At 38.1% G+C, this 16,867-nt stretch overlaps 1 protein-coding gene across 1 annotated transcript in view; it reads right to left on the minus strand.

Moving 5' to 3' along the window:
• The window catches only part of DNAH14 (dynein axonemal heavy chain 14), a 321,116-nt gene that overhangs the window by 116,194 nt on the left and 188,055 nt on the right, over positions 1 to 16,867 (minus strand). The window contains 1 exon segment of the mRNA XM_055324379.1: positions 7 to 123. Coding sequence (XP_055180354.1) covers positions 7 to 123 — 117 coding nt within the window.

Consider the following 16,867-nt stretch of genomic DNA (forward strand, 5'->3'; position numbering starts at 1 on the left):
TCTTACCTTTTTGAATTAGTGTCTGAATACTAGGAAGTAATTCTGACCATGGTATGAATTCGCATTGCTGTAAATCCACAAAATAGCCAAAGATAGAACGCTTACCAGTTGGTAGACTGACACCTGCATTTGAAAATGAAAAGGAAATCCAAGTTAGAAAGGTTCATTTATGGAATGTTTCCTTAATGATATGATCTCAATGTGAAAAATCTGATTGTTGAATCAGAAATAATAACCATTCACCAAGGATATATCCAAAATTATAAAACAGGCTTATCTTTTTTTCCTTCTGATTTTTTTATTATTTATTCATGAGAGAGAGAGAGAGAGAGAGGCAGAGACACAGGCAGAGGGAGAAGCAGGCTCCATGCAGGAAGCCCGACGAGGGAGTCGATCCTGGGACTCCAGGATCACACCCTGGGCCAAAGGCAGGTGCTAAACTGCTGAACCACCCATGGATCTCCTTCTGAGTTTTAATTATATAAAAATGTCTTTTTATATCCAGAAAGCAAGGTGAATTGTGATCTGATATCCTTTGAAATCTTACCTAGAAGCTCTACTTATTATCATATGTTGGATTTTTTTAAAAGATTTTATTTATTTATTCATGAGACACACACACACACACACACAGAGAGAGAGAGAGAGAGAGAGAGGCAGAGACACAGGCTGAGGGAGGAGCAGGCTCCATGCAGGGAGCCCAACGTGGGACTCGATCCTGGGTCTCCAGGATCATGCCCGGGCTGAAGGCTGCACTAAACTGCTGAGCCACCGGGGCTGCCCCACATGTTGGATATTATGAAATGACAGTTTATGCTGGTTTTAGTCAAACCAGTATATTAGAGAACTTTGCTACTTACTTGTAAAACATATTTGTTTTTCCATCATAAAAGTAATACATTTTCTTAATAGATTCTGGAAAACACAGAATAATAATGCTAAACCATGTAGCCATGGTTTCACCAGATGAAGATAAAAGTGTGAATATTTGACTGTTTTTTGAATCATTTATAAAATTTTTATATACTGGAAAATCTATTTTTTGGGAGTATACAGTTCTAGGAGTTTGTTACCCCCTGAATGTATTCTTGTCATCACCATAATAGATGATGAGATAACAGAAGAATTCTAAAACCCTAAAAAACTCCCTTTTGTCTTCAGTCCTAACCCCTGGTAACCATGATCTGTTTTTTTTTTTGCCACTGTGTTATAGGAGTTTCGTATGTATTTTGGATACTAACCCCTTATCACACATTCAGTTTGCAAATGTCTCCTCTTGCTGCACAGGCTGCCTTTTCACTTGGTTGTTTCCTGCATGGTGCAGAAGCTTTCCATCTGTGCAGTTCCACCTGCTTACTTCTGCGTGTGTTGCCTTTGCTATTGGGCAATAATTCCAAAAAAATCATTCCTAAGACCAATGCCAAGGAACTTTTCCCCTATGTTTTCTTCTAGACATTCTATAGTTTCAGGTCTTACATTTATATCTTTAATCCATTTTGAGCTTATTTTTGTCAGTAATGCAAGATACAGGTCCAACTTCATCATTCAGTTTGCATGTGAATATGCAGTTTTCCCAATTCTGTTTACCAAAAAGACATCTTCTTGGTGTCTTTGTCAAAAATCGGTTGGCTAGGGGGTGCCTGGGTGGTTCAGTCGGTTGGGCATCTGACTCTTGGTTTCAGCTCAGGTCACTATCTCCTGATTGTGAGATCGAGTTTCGTATCAGGCTCTGCACTGACTGTAGAATCTGCTTCAGATTCTCTCTCCCTCTCCCTCTCCCCACTCACGAGTACACTGTCTCTCTGTGAAGTGAATAAGAAAAGATGGTTGGGTATACAGGACTGGGTTAATTCTAGACTCTCTGTTTCTGTTCTCTTGGTCTGTGTGTCAGTTTTCAATGCCAGCACCATACAGTTTTGATTTTTATGGCGTTGAAATATGGTTTGAGATAAGAACATATGATATCTCCAGCTTTGTTCTTCTTCCACGGGACTTTTTTTCCTGATTTATTTTTTATTGAAGTTCAATTTGCAAACATACCATATAACATCCAGTGCTCATCCCATCCGGTGCCCCTCTCAGTACCCGTCACCCGGTCACCTCATCCCCCTACCCACCTCCCCTTCCACTACCCTTTGTTCGTTTCCCAGAGTTAGGAGTCTTTCATGTTTGGTCACCCTAGCTGATTTTTCCCACTCATTTTCTCTCCTTTCCCCTATAATCCCTTTCACTATTTTTTTATATTCTCCGTATGAGTGAAACCATAGGATGATTGTCCTTCTCCGATTGACTTCACTCAGCATAATATCCTCTAGTTCCATCCACATTGAAACAAATGGTGAGTATTCGTCCTTTCTGATGGCTGAGTAATATTCTATTGTATATGTAGACCACATCTTCTTTATCCATTCATCTTTCGATGGACATCAAGGCTCCTTCCACAGTTTGGCTATTGTGGACATGGCTGCTAGAAACATTGGGGTGCAGGTGTCCCGGCATTTCCCTGCATCTGTATCTTTGGGGTAAATATGCAATAGTGCAATTGCTGGGTCGTAGGGCAGCTCTATTTTTAACTCTTTGAGGAACCTCCACATAGTTTTCCAGAGTGGCTGCGCCAGTTCACATTCCCACCAACAGTGCAAGAGGTTTCCCCTTTCTCCACATCCTCTCCAACATTTGTTGTTTCCTGTCTTGTTAATTTTCACTGGTGTGAGATGGTATATGTCATTGTGGTTTTGATTTGTATTTCCCTGATGGCAAGTGATGTGAAGTATTTTCTCATGTACTTGTTGGGCATGTGTATGTCTTCTTTGGTGAAATTTCTGTTCAGGTCTTTTGTCCATTTCATGATTGGATTGTTTGTTTCTTTGCTATTGAGTTTAATAAGTACTTTATAGATCTTGGAAACTAGCCCTTTATCTGATATGTCATTTGCAAATATCTTCTCCCATTCTGTAGGTTGTCTTTTAGTTTTGTTGACTGTATCCTTTGCTGTGCAGAAGCTTTTTATCTTAAGTCCCAATAGTTCATTTTTGCATTTTTTCCCCCTGCCTTCATAGATATATCTTGCAAGAAGTTGCTGTGGCCAAGTTCAAAAAGGGTGTTGCCTGTGTTCTCCTCTAGCATTTCGATGGATTCTTGTCTCACATTTAGAACTTTCATCCATTTTGAGTTTATCTTTGTGTATAGTGTAAGAGAATAGTCCAGTTTCATTCTTCTGCACGTGGCTGTCCAATTTTCCCAGCACCATTTATTGAAGAGACTGTCCTTTATCCAGTGGATAGTCTTTACTCATTTGTCAAATATTAGTTGACCATAGAGTTGAGGGCCCATTTCTGGATTCTCTATTCTGTTCCATTGATCTATGTGTCTGTTTTTGTGCCAATACCACACTGTCTTGATGATCACAGCTTTGAGGTACAACTTGAAATCTGGCATTGTGACCCCAGCACTAGTTTTCTTTTTCAATATTCCCCTGGCTATTTGGGGTCTTTTCTGATTCCACACAAATCTTAAGATTATTTGTTCCAACTCTCTGAAGAAAGTCCATGGTATTCTGATAGGGATTGCACTGAACATGTACATTGCCCTGGGTGGCACAGATATTTTCACAATATTAATTCCTCCAATCCATGAGCATGGAATATTTTTCAATCTCTTCCTCAATTTCAGAAGTGTTCTGTAGTTTTTAGGGTATAGGTCCTTTACCTCTTTGGTTAGGATAATTCCTAGGTATCTTATGCTTTTGGGTGCAATTGCAAATGGGATTGACTCTTTCTTCAGTCTCATTGTTAGTGTATAGAAATGCCACTGATTTCTGTGCGTTGATATTGTAACCTGCCACATTGCTGAATTGCTATATGAGTTCTAACAATCTTGGGGTGGAGTCTTTTGGGTTTTCTATGTACAGTATCATGTCATCTGTGAGGAGGGAGTGTTTGACTTCTTCTTTGCCAATTTGAATGCCTTTATTTCTTTTTGTTGTCTGATTGCTGAGGCTAGGACTTCTAGTACTATGTTAAATAGCAGTGGTGAGAGTGAACATCCTTGTTGTGTTCCTGATCTTAGGGGAAAGGTTCTCATTTTTTCTCCATTGAGAATGATATTTGCTGTGGGCTTTTCATAGATGGCTTTTAGGATACTGAAGAATGTTCCCTCTATCCCTATACTCTGTAGAGTTTTGATCAGGAATGGATGCTGTATTTTGTCAAATGCTTTCTACACATCTATTGAGAGGATCCTATGGTTCTTATTTTTTCTCTGGTTGATGTGATTTATCATGTTGATTGTTTTATGAGTGTTGAACCATCCTGCATCCCAGGGATAAATCCCACATGGGCATGGTGAATAATCTTCTTAATGTACTGTTGGATCCTACTGGCTAGTATCTTGTCGAGAATTTTTGCATTTGTGTTCATCAGGGATATTGGTCTATAATTCTTTTTGGTGGGGTCTTTGCCTGGTTTTGGAATTAAGTTAATGCTGGCCTCATAAAATGAGTTTGGAAGTATTCCATCCCTTTCTATCCTTTGGAACAGCTTTAGTAGAATAGGTATTATTTCTTCTTTAAATGTTTGATAGAAATCCCCTGGGAAGCCATCTGGCCCTGGACTTTTATGTCTTGGGTGTTTGATGACTGCTTCAATTTCCTTGCTGGTTATTGGCCTGTTCATGTTTTTTATTTCTTCCTGTTCCAGTTTTGGTAATTTGTGGTTTTCCAGAAATGCATCCATTTTTTCTAGATTGCCTAATTTACTGGCATATAGCTGCTCATAATACGTTTTTAAAATCATTTGTATTTCTTTGGTATTGGTTGTGATTGCTCCTCTTCATGATTTTATTAATTTGAGTCTTTTTTCTTTTTAATAAGGCTTGCTAATGGTTTATCTATCTTATTAATTCTTTCAAAGAACCACCTCCTGGTTTTATCTGTTCCACAGTTCTTCTGGTCTCTAGTTCATTGAGTCCTGCTCAAATATTTATTATCTCTCTTCTTCTGCTTGGTGTAGGTTTTACTTGTTCTTTCTTCAGTTCTTTTAGGTGTGAGGTTAGTTTGTGTATTTGAGTTTTTTCCAATATTTTGAGGGAGGCTTGTATTGCCATGTATTTCCCTCTTAGGACTGTTTTTGCTGTATCCCAAAGATTCTGAACAGTTGTATCTTCATTTTCATTAGTTTCCATTAATCTTTTTAATTCTCCAATTTCCTGGTTGGCCCATTCATCTTTTAGTAGGATGCTCTTTAACCTCCACGTGTTTGAGTTTCTTCCAAATCTCTTCTTGTGATTGAGTTCTAGTTTCAAAGCATTGGTGGTCTGAAAATATGCAGGGGACAATCTCAATCTTTTGGTATTGGTTTAGACCTGATTTGCATTCCAGTATGTGGTGTATTCTGGAGAAAGTTCCATATGCACTTGAGAAGAATGTGTATTTGGTTGCTTTTGGATGGAAAGTATATATCTGTGAAATCCGTGTGGTCCAGTATATCATTTAAAGCCCTTGTTTCTTTGGTGATGTGCTTAGAAGATGTCATTTGCAGAAAATACCATGTTGAAGTCTCCATTAGTGTATTATTATCTAAGTATGCCTTTACTTTGGTTATTCATTGATTGACATACTTGGCAGCTTCCACATTAGAGGCATAAATATTCATGATTTTTAGGTCTTCTTGTTGGATAGATCCTTTAAGTATGATATAGTGTCCCTCTTTATCTCTTACTACAGTCTTTGGGATAAACTTTAATTTATCTGATATGAGGATGGCTACCCCAGCTTTCTTTTGAGGACCATTTGAATGATAAATGGTTCTTCACCCTTTCATTTTCAGGCTGGAGATGTCCTTAGGTCTAAAATGAGTCTCTTGTAGACAGCAAATAGATGGGTCTTGCTTTTTTATCCAATTTGAAACCCTGCATCTTTTGATGGGATCATTTAGCCCATTCACGTTCAGAGTAACTATCAAAAGATATGAATTTAGTTGTCATTGTAATATCTCTTCAGTCCCTGTTATTATGGATTATTTCTTTGGGCTTCCTCTTTTACAGGGTCCTCCTTAATATTTTTTGCAGAGCTGGTTTGGTGGTCACATATTCTTTCAGTTTCTGCCTATTTTGGAAGCTCTTTATCTCTCTTTCTATTCTGAATGACAGCCTTGCTGGATATAGTATTCTTGGTTGCATTTTCTTCTCATTTAGAACCCTGAATATATCATGCCAGCCCTTTCTGGCCTGCCAGGTCTCTGTGGAGAGGTCTTCTGTTAATTTGATATTTCTCCCCATATAAGTTAAGAATCTCTTGTCTCTTGCTGCTTTAAGGATTTTCTTTTTGTCTTTGGAATTTGCAAGTTTCACTATTAAATGTCGAGGTGTTGCACGATTTTTATTGATTTTGGGGGGCAACCTCTCTATCTCCTGGATCTGAATGCCTGTTTCCCTCCCCAAATTAGGGAAGTTCTCAGCTATGATTTGTTCAAATATATATTCTGGCCCTCTGTCCCTCTCAGCATTTTCTGGAACCCCAATTAAATGTAGATTCTTCTTTCTGAGGCTGTCATTTATTTCCCTTAACCTTTCCTCATGGTCTCTTAATTGTTTTTCTCTTTTTTCTCAGCTTCCTTCCTTGCCATCAATTTGTCTTCTATGTTGCTCACTCTTTCTTCCACCTCATTAACTCTAGTCGTTTGGACCTCCAGTTTGGATTGCATCTCATTTGATTTTTAATTTCGACCTGATTAGATCTAAATTCTGCAGTAACGAAGTCTCTAGAGTCCTTTATGCTTTTTTTCCAGAGCCACCAGTAGCTTCATAATTGTGCTTCTGAATTGGATTTCTGACATCGAATTATAACTCATATTATGTAACTCTATGGCAGAGAGTCCTGTTTCTGATTCTTTTGTGGTGAATTCTTCCTTCTAGTCATTTTGCTCAGTGCAGAGTGGCTGTATGAGCAGACTGAGTCAAGAAAATCAACCAAGACCTAAGTAAATTTCACCCTAGATGATTCTTGCTAGAAGCAAAAACCCTTCTCTCTGTAGTGTTCTGGCTGTTCTCTCTTTAAATCTCAGGTTGAATTTGTAGGTGTTCACGATGTTTTGAAAGGTATCTAGGTAAGTTGGTGGATCCAGGTGAGTTGAGGACCCCTACTCTTCCATCATCTTGCCCCACCTCCACAGGATTGTTTTGGATCTTCAGTCTTTTGTGGTTCCATATGAATTTAAGGATTCTTTTATCTATTTCTGTGAAAAATGCCACTGGAGTTTTAATAGAGATTGCTTGAATCTATAGATAGCTTTGGGCAGTATGGACATTTTAACAGTATTAGCTCTTTTAATCCATAAGTACAAAATATTTGTCTCCTGTTGGATTCATCAATGTCTTATAATTTTCAGTGTACTGATCTTTTATCTCCTTCGTTAATTCATTCCTAGGTATTTCACTTTTCGGTGCACTTGTAAATGGATGCACTATTTTCTTAAACTCTTGTTCACCTAGTTTATGGTTAGTGCACAGAAACACAAGTAATTTTGTATACGATTATGAATCCTGTAACTTTACTGAATTTGTTTATTAGTTCTAAAATTTTTTTGGTGGACTCTTTAGGATGTTCTATGATATGATAAGACCATATCATCTGCAAACAGAGACAATTTTACTTCTTCCTTTCCAATCTGCATGCCTTTTACTTCTGTTTCTTCTTGTCACTCTTTTCTTTCTATTTTTTAAAGATTTTGTTTATTTATTTGAGAGAGTGAGCAAGACAGAGCATGAACTGAGGGAGGGCAGAGGGAGAGGGAGGAACAGGGGCTTGGGGCTTGATCCTAGGACTCTTGAGATCATGACCTGACTGAAGGCAAATGCTGAACCGACTGAGCCACCTAGGCACTGCTTCATCACTCTTTTCTCTCTCTCTCTTTTTTAAAGATTTTATTTATGAGAGAGAGAGAAAGAGGCAGGCAGAGACACAGGTAGAGGGAGAAGCAGGCTCCATGCAGGGAGCCCGATGCAGGACTTGATCCCAGGACTCCAGGATCACGTCCTGGGCCAAAGGCAGGTGCTGAACCACTGAGCCACCCAGGGATCCCTTCATCACTCTTTTCAAACATGTTTTATTTTCTCTCATATTTTTGTTTCCTTTTTTGCATTATGCTAAGCACACTCTTTAATCCCTATCACTTATTTGACACCACCCTCCATCCACTTTCCCTCTGGTACCATCAGTGTGCTCTCTACAGTTAAGAATTTGTTTCTTGGCTTGTGTCTCTTTTTCCATTTGTTTTATTTCTTAAATCCCACATATGAGTGAAATAATATGGTATTTGTCTTTCTCTGAATGACATATTTTGCTTAGAACAATACTCTCTAGCTCTATCCATGTCATTGGAAGTGGCAAGATCTCATTCTTTTTATGACTGAGCAGTATTCCATTATATATGAATATATATGTATATATATCCCTCACATCTTCTTTTTCCATTCATCAGTTGATAAATACTTGGGCTGCTTCCACATTTTCGCTATTGTAAATAATGCTGCAATAACCATCATGGTGCATGCATCTTTTTGAATTAGTGGGTTTTTTTTTTTTATACTTTGGGAGTAAATACCCAGTAGTTTGATTCCTGCATTGTAGGGTAGTGCCATTTTTAATTTTTTTTGAGGAATATCAATACTGTCTTCCACTGTGGCTGTTCCAGTTTGCATTTCCACCAATGATGCATGAGTTTTCTCCACATCCTGGCTGACACTTGTTTCTGATGCTTTTGATTTTAGCCATTCTGACAATTGTGAGGAGATATCTCATTGTGGTTTCGGTTTTCATTTCCCTGATGAGGAGTGATGTTGAGCATCTTTTCATGTGTTTATTGACCATCTGGATACCTTCTTTGGAGAAATGCCTGTTCATGTCTTCTGCCCATTTTTAAATTGGATTATTTGTTTATTGGGTTTGCCCCACCTCCACAGGATTGTTTTGGATCTTCAGTCTTTTGTGGTTCCATATGAATTTAAGGATTCTTTTATCTATTTCTGTGAAAAATGCCACTGGAGTTTTAATAGAGATTGCATTGAATCTATAGATAGATCAGTTCTTTATATATTTTGGATACTAACCCTTTATCAGGTATGTTATTTGCAAATGTCTTCTCCTATTCCATTAATTGCCTTTTAGTTTTGTTGTTTCCTTTGCTGTGCAGAAGCTTTTTACTTTGGTTAGTTTATTTTTACTTTGATTTCTAACTAGAAAAATGTTGCCATAGTCCACGTCAAAGAGGTTACTGTCTGTGTTCTCCTCTAGGATTTTTATAGTTTCAGGTCTCACAACTAGGTCCTGGATTCATTTTGAGTTTATTTTTGTGTATGGTGTAAGAAAGTGGTCCAGTTTAATTCTTCTGCATGTGGCTGCCCAGTTTTCCCAACATCATTTGTTGAAGAGACTGTGTTTTCCCCTTTGCATTTGCTTTCCACTATGTTGGTTGAAGGTGTACTGACCATATAACTGTGGGTTTATTTTTAAATATTTTATTTATTTATTTGAAAAAGAGAGAATGCACAAGCATGGGGAGGGACAAAGGGAGAGAGAGAATCTCCCTCTGAGCAGGGAGCCCAATGCAGGGCTCGATCCCAGGACCCTGAGATCATGACCTGAGCTGAAGGCAGATACCCAACTGACTAAGCCACCCAGGTGCCCTAATTGTGGGTTTATTTCTGGACTCTCTATTCTGTTCTATTGATATATGTGCTTATTTCTGTGCTAGTACCATAATGCTTTGTTTACTACAGCTTTGTAATATAACTTGAAGTCTGGCATTGTGGTAATTCCTATTTTGTTTTTATTTTCAAGATTTATTTGGCTATTTGAGGTCTTTTGTGGTTCCATACAAATTTTAGGACTGTCTGTTCTAGCTCTGTGAAAAATTTCATTGATATTTTGATAGGGTTTGCATTAAATATGTAAATTGCTTTAGGCAGTATAGGCATTTTAACAATATTTGTTCTTCCATTCCATGAGCATGGAATCTCTTTGTATTACTTTGTGTCATTTTCAGTTTCTTTTATCAGTGTTTTGTAGTTTTCAGAGTACAAATCTTTTATCTCTTCAGTTAGGTTTATTCCTAGATTTTTTTTTATTTATTTATGATAGTCACAGAAAGAGAGAGAGAGGCGCAGAGACATAGGCAGAGGGAGAAGCAGGCTCCATGCACCGGGAGCCCGATGTGGGATTCGATCCTGGGTCTCCAGGATCACGCCCTGGGCCAAAGGCAGGCGCCAAACTGCTGCGCCACCCAGGGATCCCTATTCCTAGATTTTTTTTATTGGTTTTGGTGAAATTGTAAATGAGACTGCCTTCTTAATTTCATTTTCTGTTGCTTCATTATTAGTGTATAGGACTACAACAGATTTCTGTATACTGATTTTGTATTCTGTCACTTTACTGAATTCACTTATCAGTTCCAGTAGCTGGGTGGAGTCTTTATGGTTTTCTATATGTCATTTCATGTCATCTGCAAATAGTGAGAGTTTTACTTCTTCCTTACCAATTTGGATGCCTTTTATTTCTTTAGATTGTCTAATTGCTGTGCCTAAGATTTCTAGCACTATGTTGAATAAGAGTGGTAAGAGTGGACATCCTTGTCTTGTCTTGCTCCCGACCTTACAGGAAAAGCTCAGTTTTTTTTCACGACTGAGTATGATGTTGGCTGTGAGTTTTTCATATAAAGCCTTTATTATGTTGATGTATGGTACCTCTAGACCTACTTTGCAGTTATTTATTTTTGTTGCCTAATTAAAAAAAATTTTAATTGCAGTTCAATTTGCCAACATATAGCATAACACCCAGTGCTCATCCTGTCAAGTGCCTCCCTCAGTGCCTGTCACCTGGTCACCCCAACCCCCTGCCCACCTCCCTTTCCACCACCCCTTGTTCGTTTCCCAGAGTTAGGAGTCTCTCATGTTCTGTCACCCTCACTGATATTTCCCACTCATTTTCTGTCCTTTCCCCCTTTATTCCCTTTCACTATTTTTTATATTCCCCAAATGTATGAGACCATATAATATTTGTCCTTCTCCAAATGACTTAGTTCACTCAGCATAATACCCTCCAGTTCCATCCACATAAGCAAATGGTGGGTATTTGTCATTTCTAATGGCTGAGTAATATTCCATTGTATATATAGACCACATCTTCTTTATCTATTTATCTCTTGATGGACACCAAGGCTCCTTCCACAGTTTGGCTACTGTGGACATTGCTGCTATAAACTGGGGGGCAGGTGTCCCGGCGTTTCATTGCATCTGCATCTTTGGGGTAAATACCCAGTAGTGCAATTGCTGGGTCGTAGGGCAGTTCTATTTTTAACTCTTTGAGGAACCTCCACACAGTTTTCTAGAGTGGCTGCACCAGTTCACATTCCCACCAACAGTGCAAGAGCGTTCCCCTTTTTCCACATTCTCTCCAACATTTGTTGTTTCCTGTCTTAATTTTCCCCATTCTCACTGGTGTGAGGTGGTATCTCATTGTGGTTTTGATTTGTATTTCCCTGATGTGTTGCCTAGTTTTTCTGGTTAGAACTTTCAGTATCATATTGAATAGGAGTAGTGAGAACCCTTGTTTTATTCTTGATCTTAGAGGAAGAGCTTTCACTCTTTAACAATTGAATATGACATTAGCTGTAAGCCTCTTATATATGGCCTTTATAATGTTGAGATATGTTAATTTTTTTAAAGATTATTTATTCATGAGAGAGACAGAGAGACAGAGAGACAGAGACACAGGCAGAGGGAGAAGCAGGCTCCATGCAGGGAGCCCGATGAGGGACTTGATCCCAGGACTCAAGGATCATGCCCTAGGCTGAAGGCAGGCTGTAAACTGCTGAGCCATCCAGGCATCCCGAGATATGTTAATTCTATAGCAAATTTGTTCAGAGTCTTTATCATGAGATGATGTTGAATTTTTGTTAAATGCCTTTCCTGCATCTATTAAAAATATGATGTTAATCTTTTATTTTGTTAATGTGTCATATCACATTTATTGGTTTGCATAAATTGAACCATCTTTGCATTCCAAATCCTGCATGATCAAAGTTTGTAATTTTTTAAATGTGCTATTGAATATAGTTTGTTCATTTGGCAGGGGGAGATTTTTCTATCTATATATATTAGGAATATTGGCTTGTAGAGTTTTTTGTTTGTTTTTGTGGTGTCCTTATCTGATTTTAGCATTAGGGTAATGCTGCCTTGTAAAATGACTTTGTTAGTTTTCCTTTGTCTTCAATTTTTTGGAAGATTTTAAGAAGGACTGGTGGTAATTCTTCTTCGGTGTTTGATAGAATTCACCAGTGAAGCCATCTGGTCCTGGACTTCTGTTTAATGGTAAGTTTTTGATTACTGATTCAATCCCATTACTCGTTTTGGTCTGTTCAGATTTTCTATTTCTTCATGATTCAACCTTGGTAGCTTGTATGCTTTTAGGAATATCCCCACCTATTTTAGGCCTTTTGTTTTGTTGGTGCATAGCAGTCTGTTGTGAACTTTTGTATTTTTTTTTGAACTTTTGTATTTCTATGGTGTCCATTGTAATGTTTTTTGATTTCTAATTTTATTCGAGTTTTCTCTTTTTTCCTTAATCTAGGTAAAGGTTTGTCAATTTTGTCTTTTTAAAAAACCTGCTCTTAGTTTCTGGTCTCTTTTAATTCATTTCTACTCTGATCTTGTTATTTCTTTCCTTCTGCTAACTTTAGGCTTAGCTTATTATTCTTTTCCTTTTTCTTTGACGTGTAAAGTTAGATTATTTGAGATCTTTCTTTTATCACCATGTAGGCATTTATTGCTATAAAATTCTTTCTAAGAATTTTTTACCAAAACTTGTAAGTTACAGTATGTTGTGTTTTCATTTTTGTTTTTTTTCAACGTTTAATAATTTTTTCATTGATTTTTCAGAAGCGTGTTATTTAATTTCTACATATTTTAAATTTTCTAGTTTTCATCAAGGTATTGATTTCTAGTTTCATTTCGTTATGGTCAGAAAAGATAGTTAATATAATTTTTCATCTTATTAATTTGTTAAGACTTGTTTTGTAACCTAACATTTGACCTACACTGGAGAATATTTCATATGTGCTTGAGAAGAATGTGTATTCTGCTGCTATTGGATTGAATTCTCTATGTCTGGTAGGCCCATTTTTCCTAAAATATAGCTCAGTTCCAGTATTTCATTATTGATTTTTCTCTCTGAACAATCTATCCATTGTTTAAAGTAGGGAAATAAATTTCCCTACTATTAATGGACTGGTCTCTATTTCTTCAGATCTTCACTCATTTATCATCACATAATGACCTTGTCTGTGTTACACTTTTTGGCTTAAAGTCTATATTGTCTAATATAAATATAAATATAGCTTAGCTACACCTGCTTTCTTTCAGTTTGCATTAAATATTGCTTCCCAACCCTGCAATCTGAACCTCTGTGTGTCCCTGAATCAGAAGTGAATCTCCTGTAGGCAGCATATAGGTGATTTTGTTTTAAAAAATCCATTTATATACTCTATATCTTTTGATTGCAGAATTTAATACATTTACTTTTTTAAATAAATTAATTTTTTATTGGTGTTCAATTTACCAACATACAGAATAACACCCAGTGCTCATCCTGTCAAGTGTCCCCCTCAGTGCCCGTCACCCATTCACCCCCACCCCCCGCCCTCCTCCCCTTCCACCACCCCTAGTTCGTTTCCCAGAGTTAGGAGTCTTTATGTTCTGTCCCCCTTTCTGATATTTCCCACACATTTCTTCTCCCTTCCCTTATATTCCCTTTCACTATTATTTATATTCCCCAAATGAATGAGAACATACACTTGTTTGTCCTTCTCCGATTGACTTACTTCACTCAGCATAATACCCTCCAGTTCCATCCACGTTGAAGCAAATGGTGGGTATTTGTCGTTTCTAATGGCTGAGTAATATTCCATTGTATACATAAACCACATCTTCTTTATCCATTCATCTTTCGATGGACACCGAGGCTCCTTCCACAGTTTGGCTATTGTGGACATGGCTGCTAGAAACATCGGGGTGCAGGTGTCCCGGCATTTCATTGCATCTAAATCTTTGGGGTAAATCCCCAACAGTGCAATTGCTGGGTGGTAGGGCAGGTCTATTTTTAACTCTTTGAGGAACCTCCACACAGTTTTCCAGAGTGGCTGCACCAGTTCACATTCCCACCAACAGTGTAAGAGGGTTCCCTTTTCTCCACATCCTCTCCAACATTTGTGGTTTCCTGCCTTGTTAATTTTCCCCATTCTCACTGGTGTGAGGTGGTATCTCATTGTGGTTTTGATTTGTATTTCCCTGATGGCAAGTGATGCAGAGCATTTTCTCATGTGCGTGTTGGCCATGTCTGTGTCTTCCTCTGTGAGATTTCTCTTCATGTCCTTTGCCCATTTCATGATTGGATTGTTTGTTTCTTTGGTGTTGAGATTAAGAAGTTCTTTATAGATCTTGGAAACTAGCCCTTTATCTGATACGTCATTTGCAAATATCTTCTCCCATTCTGTAGGTTGTCTTTTAGTTTTGCTGACTGTTTCCTTTGCTGTGCAGAAGTTTTTATCCTGATTAAGTCCCAATAGTTTATTTTTGCTTTTGTTTCCCTTGCCTTCATAGATGTATCTTGCAAGAAGTTGCTGTGGCCAAGTTCAAAAAGGGTGTTGCCTGTGTTCTCCTCTAGGATTTTGATGGAATCTTGTCTCACATTTAGATCTTTCATCCATTTTGAGTTTATCTTTGTGTATGGTGCAAGAGAGTGGTCTAGTTTCATTCTTCTGCATGTGGATGTCCAATTTTCCCAGCACCATTTATTGAAGACACTGTCTTTCTTCCAGTGGATAGTCTTTCCTCCTTTATCGAATATTTTTTTTATTTTATTTTATTTTATTTATTTTTTGAAAGTCACAGAGAGAGAGAGAGAGGCAGAGACACAGGCAGAGGGAGAAGCAGGCTCCATGCACCAGGAGCCCGATGTGGGACTTGATCCCCGGTCTCCAGGATCGCGCCCCGGGCAAAAGGCAGGTGCCAAACCGCTGTGCCACCCAGGGATCCCTCCTTTATCGAATATTAGTTGACCATAAAGTTCAGGGTCCACTTCTGGGTTCTCTATTCTGTTCCATTGATCTATGTGTCTGTTTTTGTGCCAGTACCACACTGTCTTGATGACCACAGCTTTGTAGTACAACCTGAAATCTGGCATTGTGATGCCCCCAGCTATGGTTTTCTTTTTTAAAATTCCCCTGGTTATTCGGGGTCTTTTCTGATTCCACACAAATCTTAAAATAATTTGTTCTAAGTCTCTGAAGAAAGTCCATGGTATTTTGATAGGGATTGCATTAAACGTGTAAATTGCCCTGGGTAACATTGACATTTTCACAATATTAATTCTGCCAATCCATGAGCATGGAATATTTTTCCATCTCTTTGTGTCTTCCTCAATTTCTTTCAGAAGTGTTCTATTTTTAGGGTATAGATCCTTTACCTCTTTGGTTAGGTTTATTCCTAGGTATCTTATGCTTTTGGGTGCAATTGTAAACGGGATTGACTCCTTAATTTCTCTTTCTTCAGTGTCATTGTTAGTGTATAGAAATGCCATTGATTTCTGGGCATTGATTTTGTATCCTGCCATGCTACCAAATTGCTGTATGAGTTCTAGCAATCTTGGGGTGGAGGCTTTTGGGTTTTCTATGTAGAGTATCATGTCATCGGCGAAGAGGGAGAGTTTGACTTCTTCTTTGCCAATTTGAATGCCTTTAATGTCTTTTTGTTGTCTGATTGCTGAGGCTAGGACTTCCAATACTATGTTGAATAGCAGTGGTGAGAGTGGACATCTCTGTCTTATTCCTGATGTTAGGGGAAGGGCTCCCAGTGCTTCCCCATTGAGAATGATATTTACTGTGGGCTTTTCGTAGATGGCTTTTAAGATGTCGAGGAAAGTTCCCTCTATCCCTACACTCTGAAGAGTTTTGATCAGGAATGGATGCTGTATTTTGTCAAATGCTTTCTCTGCATCTAATGAGAGGATCATATGGTTCTTGGTTTTTCTCTTGCTGACATGATGAATCACATTGATTGTTTTATGAGTGATGAACCAGACTTGTGTCCCAGGAATAAATCCTACTTGGTCATGGTGAATAATTTTCTTAATGTATTGTTGGATCCTATTGGCTAGTATCTTGTTGAGAATTTTTGCATCCATGTTCATCAGGTATATTGGTCTGTAATTCTCCTTTTTGGTGGGGTCTTTGTCTGGTTTTGGAATTAAGGTGATGCTGGCCTCATAGAACGAATTTGGAAGTACTCCATCTCTTTCTATCTTTCCAAACGGCTTTAGTAGAATAGGTATGATTTCTTCTTTAAACGTTTGATAGAATTCCCCTGGGAAGCCATCTGGCCCTGGACTCTTGTGTCTTGGGAGGTTTTTGATGACTTCTTCAATTTCCTTGCTGGTTATTGGTCTGTTCAGGTTTTCTATTTCTTCCTGTTCCAGTTTTGGTAGTTTGTGGCTTTCCAGGAATGCGTCCATTTCTTCTAGATTGCCTAATTTATTGGCGTAGAGCTGTTCATAATATGTTTTTAAAATCTTTTGTATTTCCTTGGTGTTGGTAGTGATCTCTCCTTTCCCATTCATGATTTTATTAGTTTGCGTCTTCTCTCTCTTCTTTTTAATAAGGTTGGCTAATGGTTTATCTATCTTATTAACTCTTTCAAAGAACCAACTCCTGGTTCTGTTGATCTGTTCCACAGTTTTTCTGGTCTCAATTTCATTGAGTTCTGCTCGAATTTTAATTAACTCTCTTCTTCTGCTGGGTATAGGATCTATCTGCTGTTTTTT

The sequence above is a fragment of the Nyctereutes procyonoides genome, unplaced genomic scaffold, assembly GCF_905146905.1.
Source record: "Nyctereutes procyonoides isolate TBG_1078 unplaced genomic scaffold, NYPRO_anot_genome, whole genome shotgun sequence".
Taxonomy (NCBI): domain Eukaryota; kingdom Metazoa; phylum Chordata; class Mammalia; order Carnivora; family Canidae; genus Nyctereutes; species Nyctereutes procyonoides.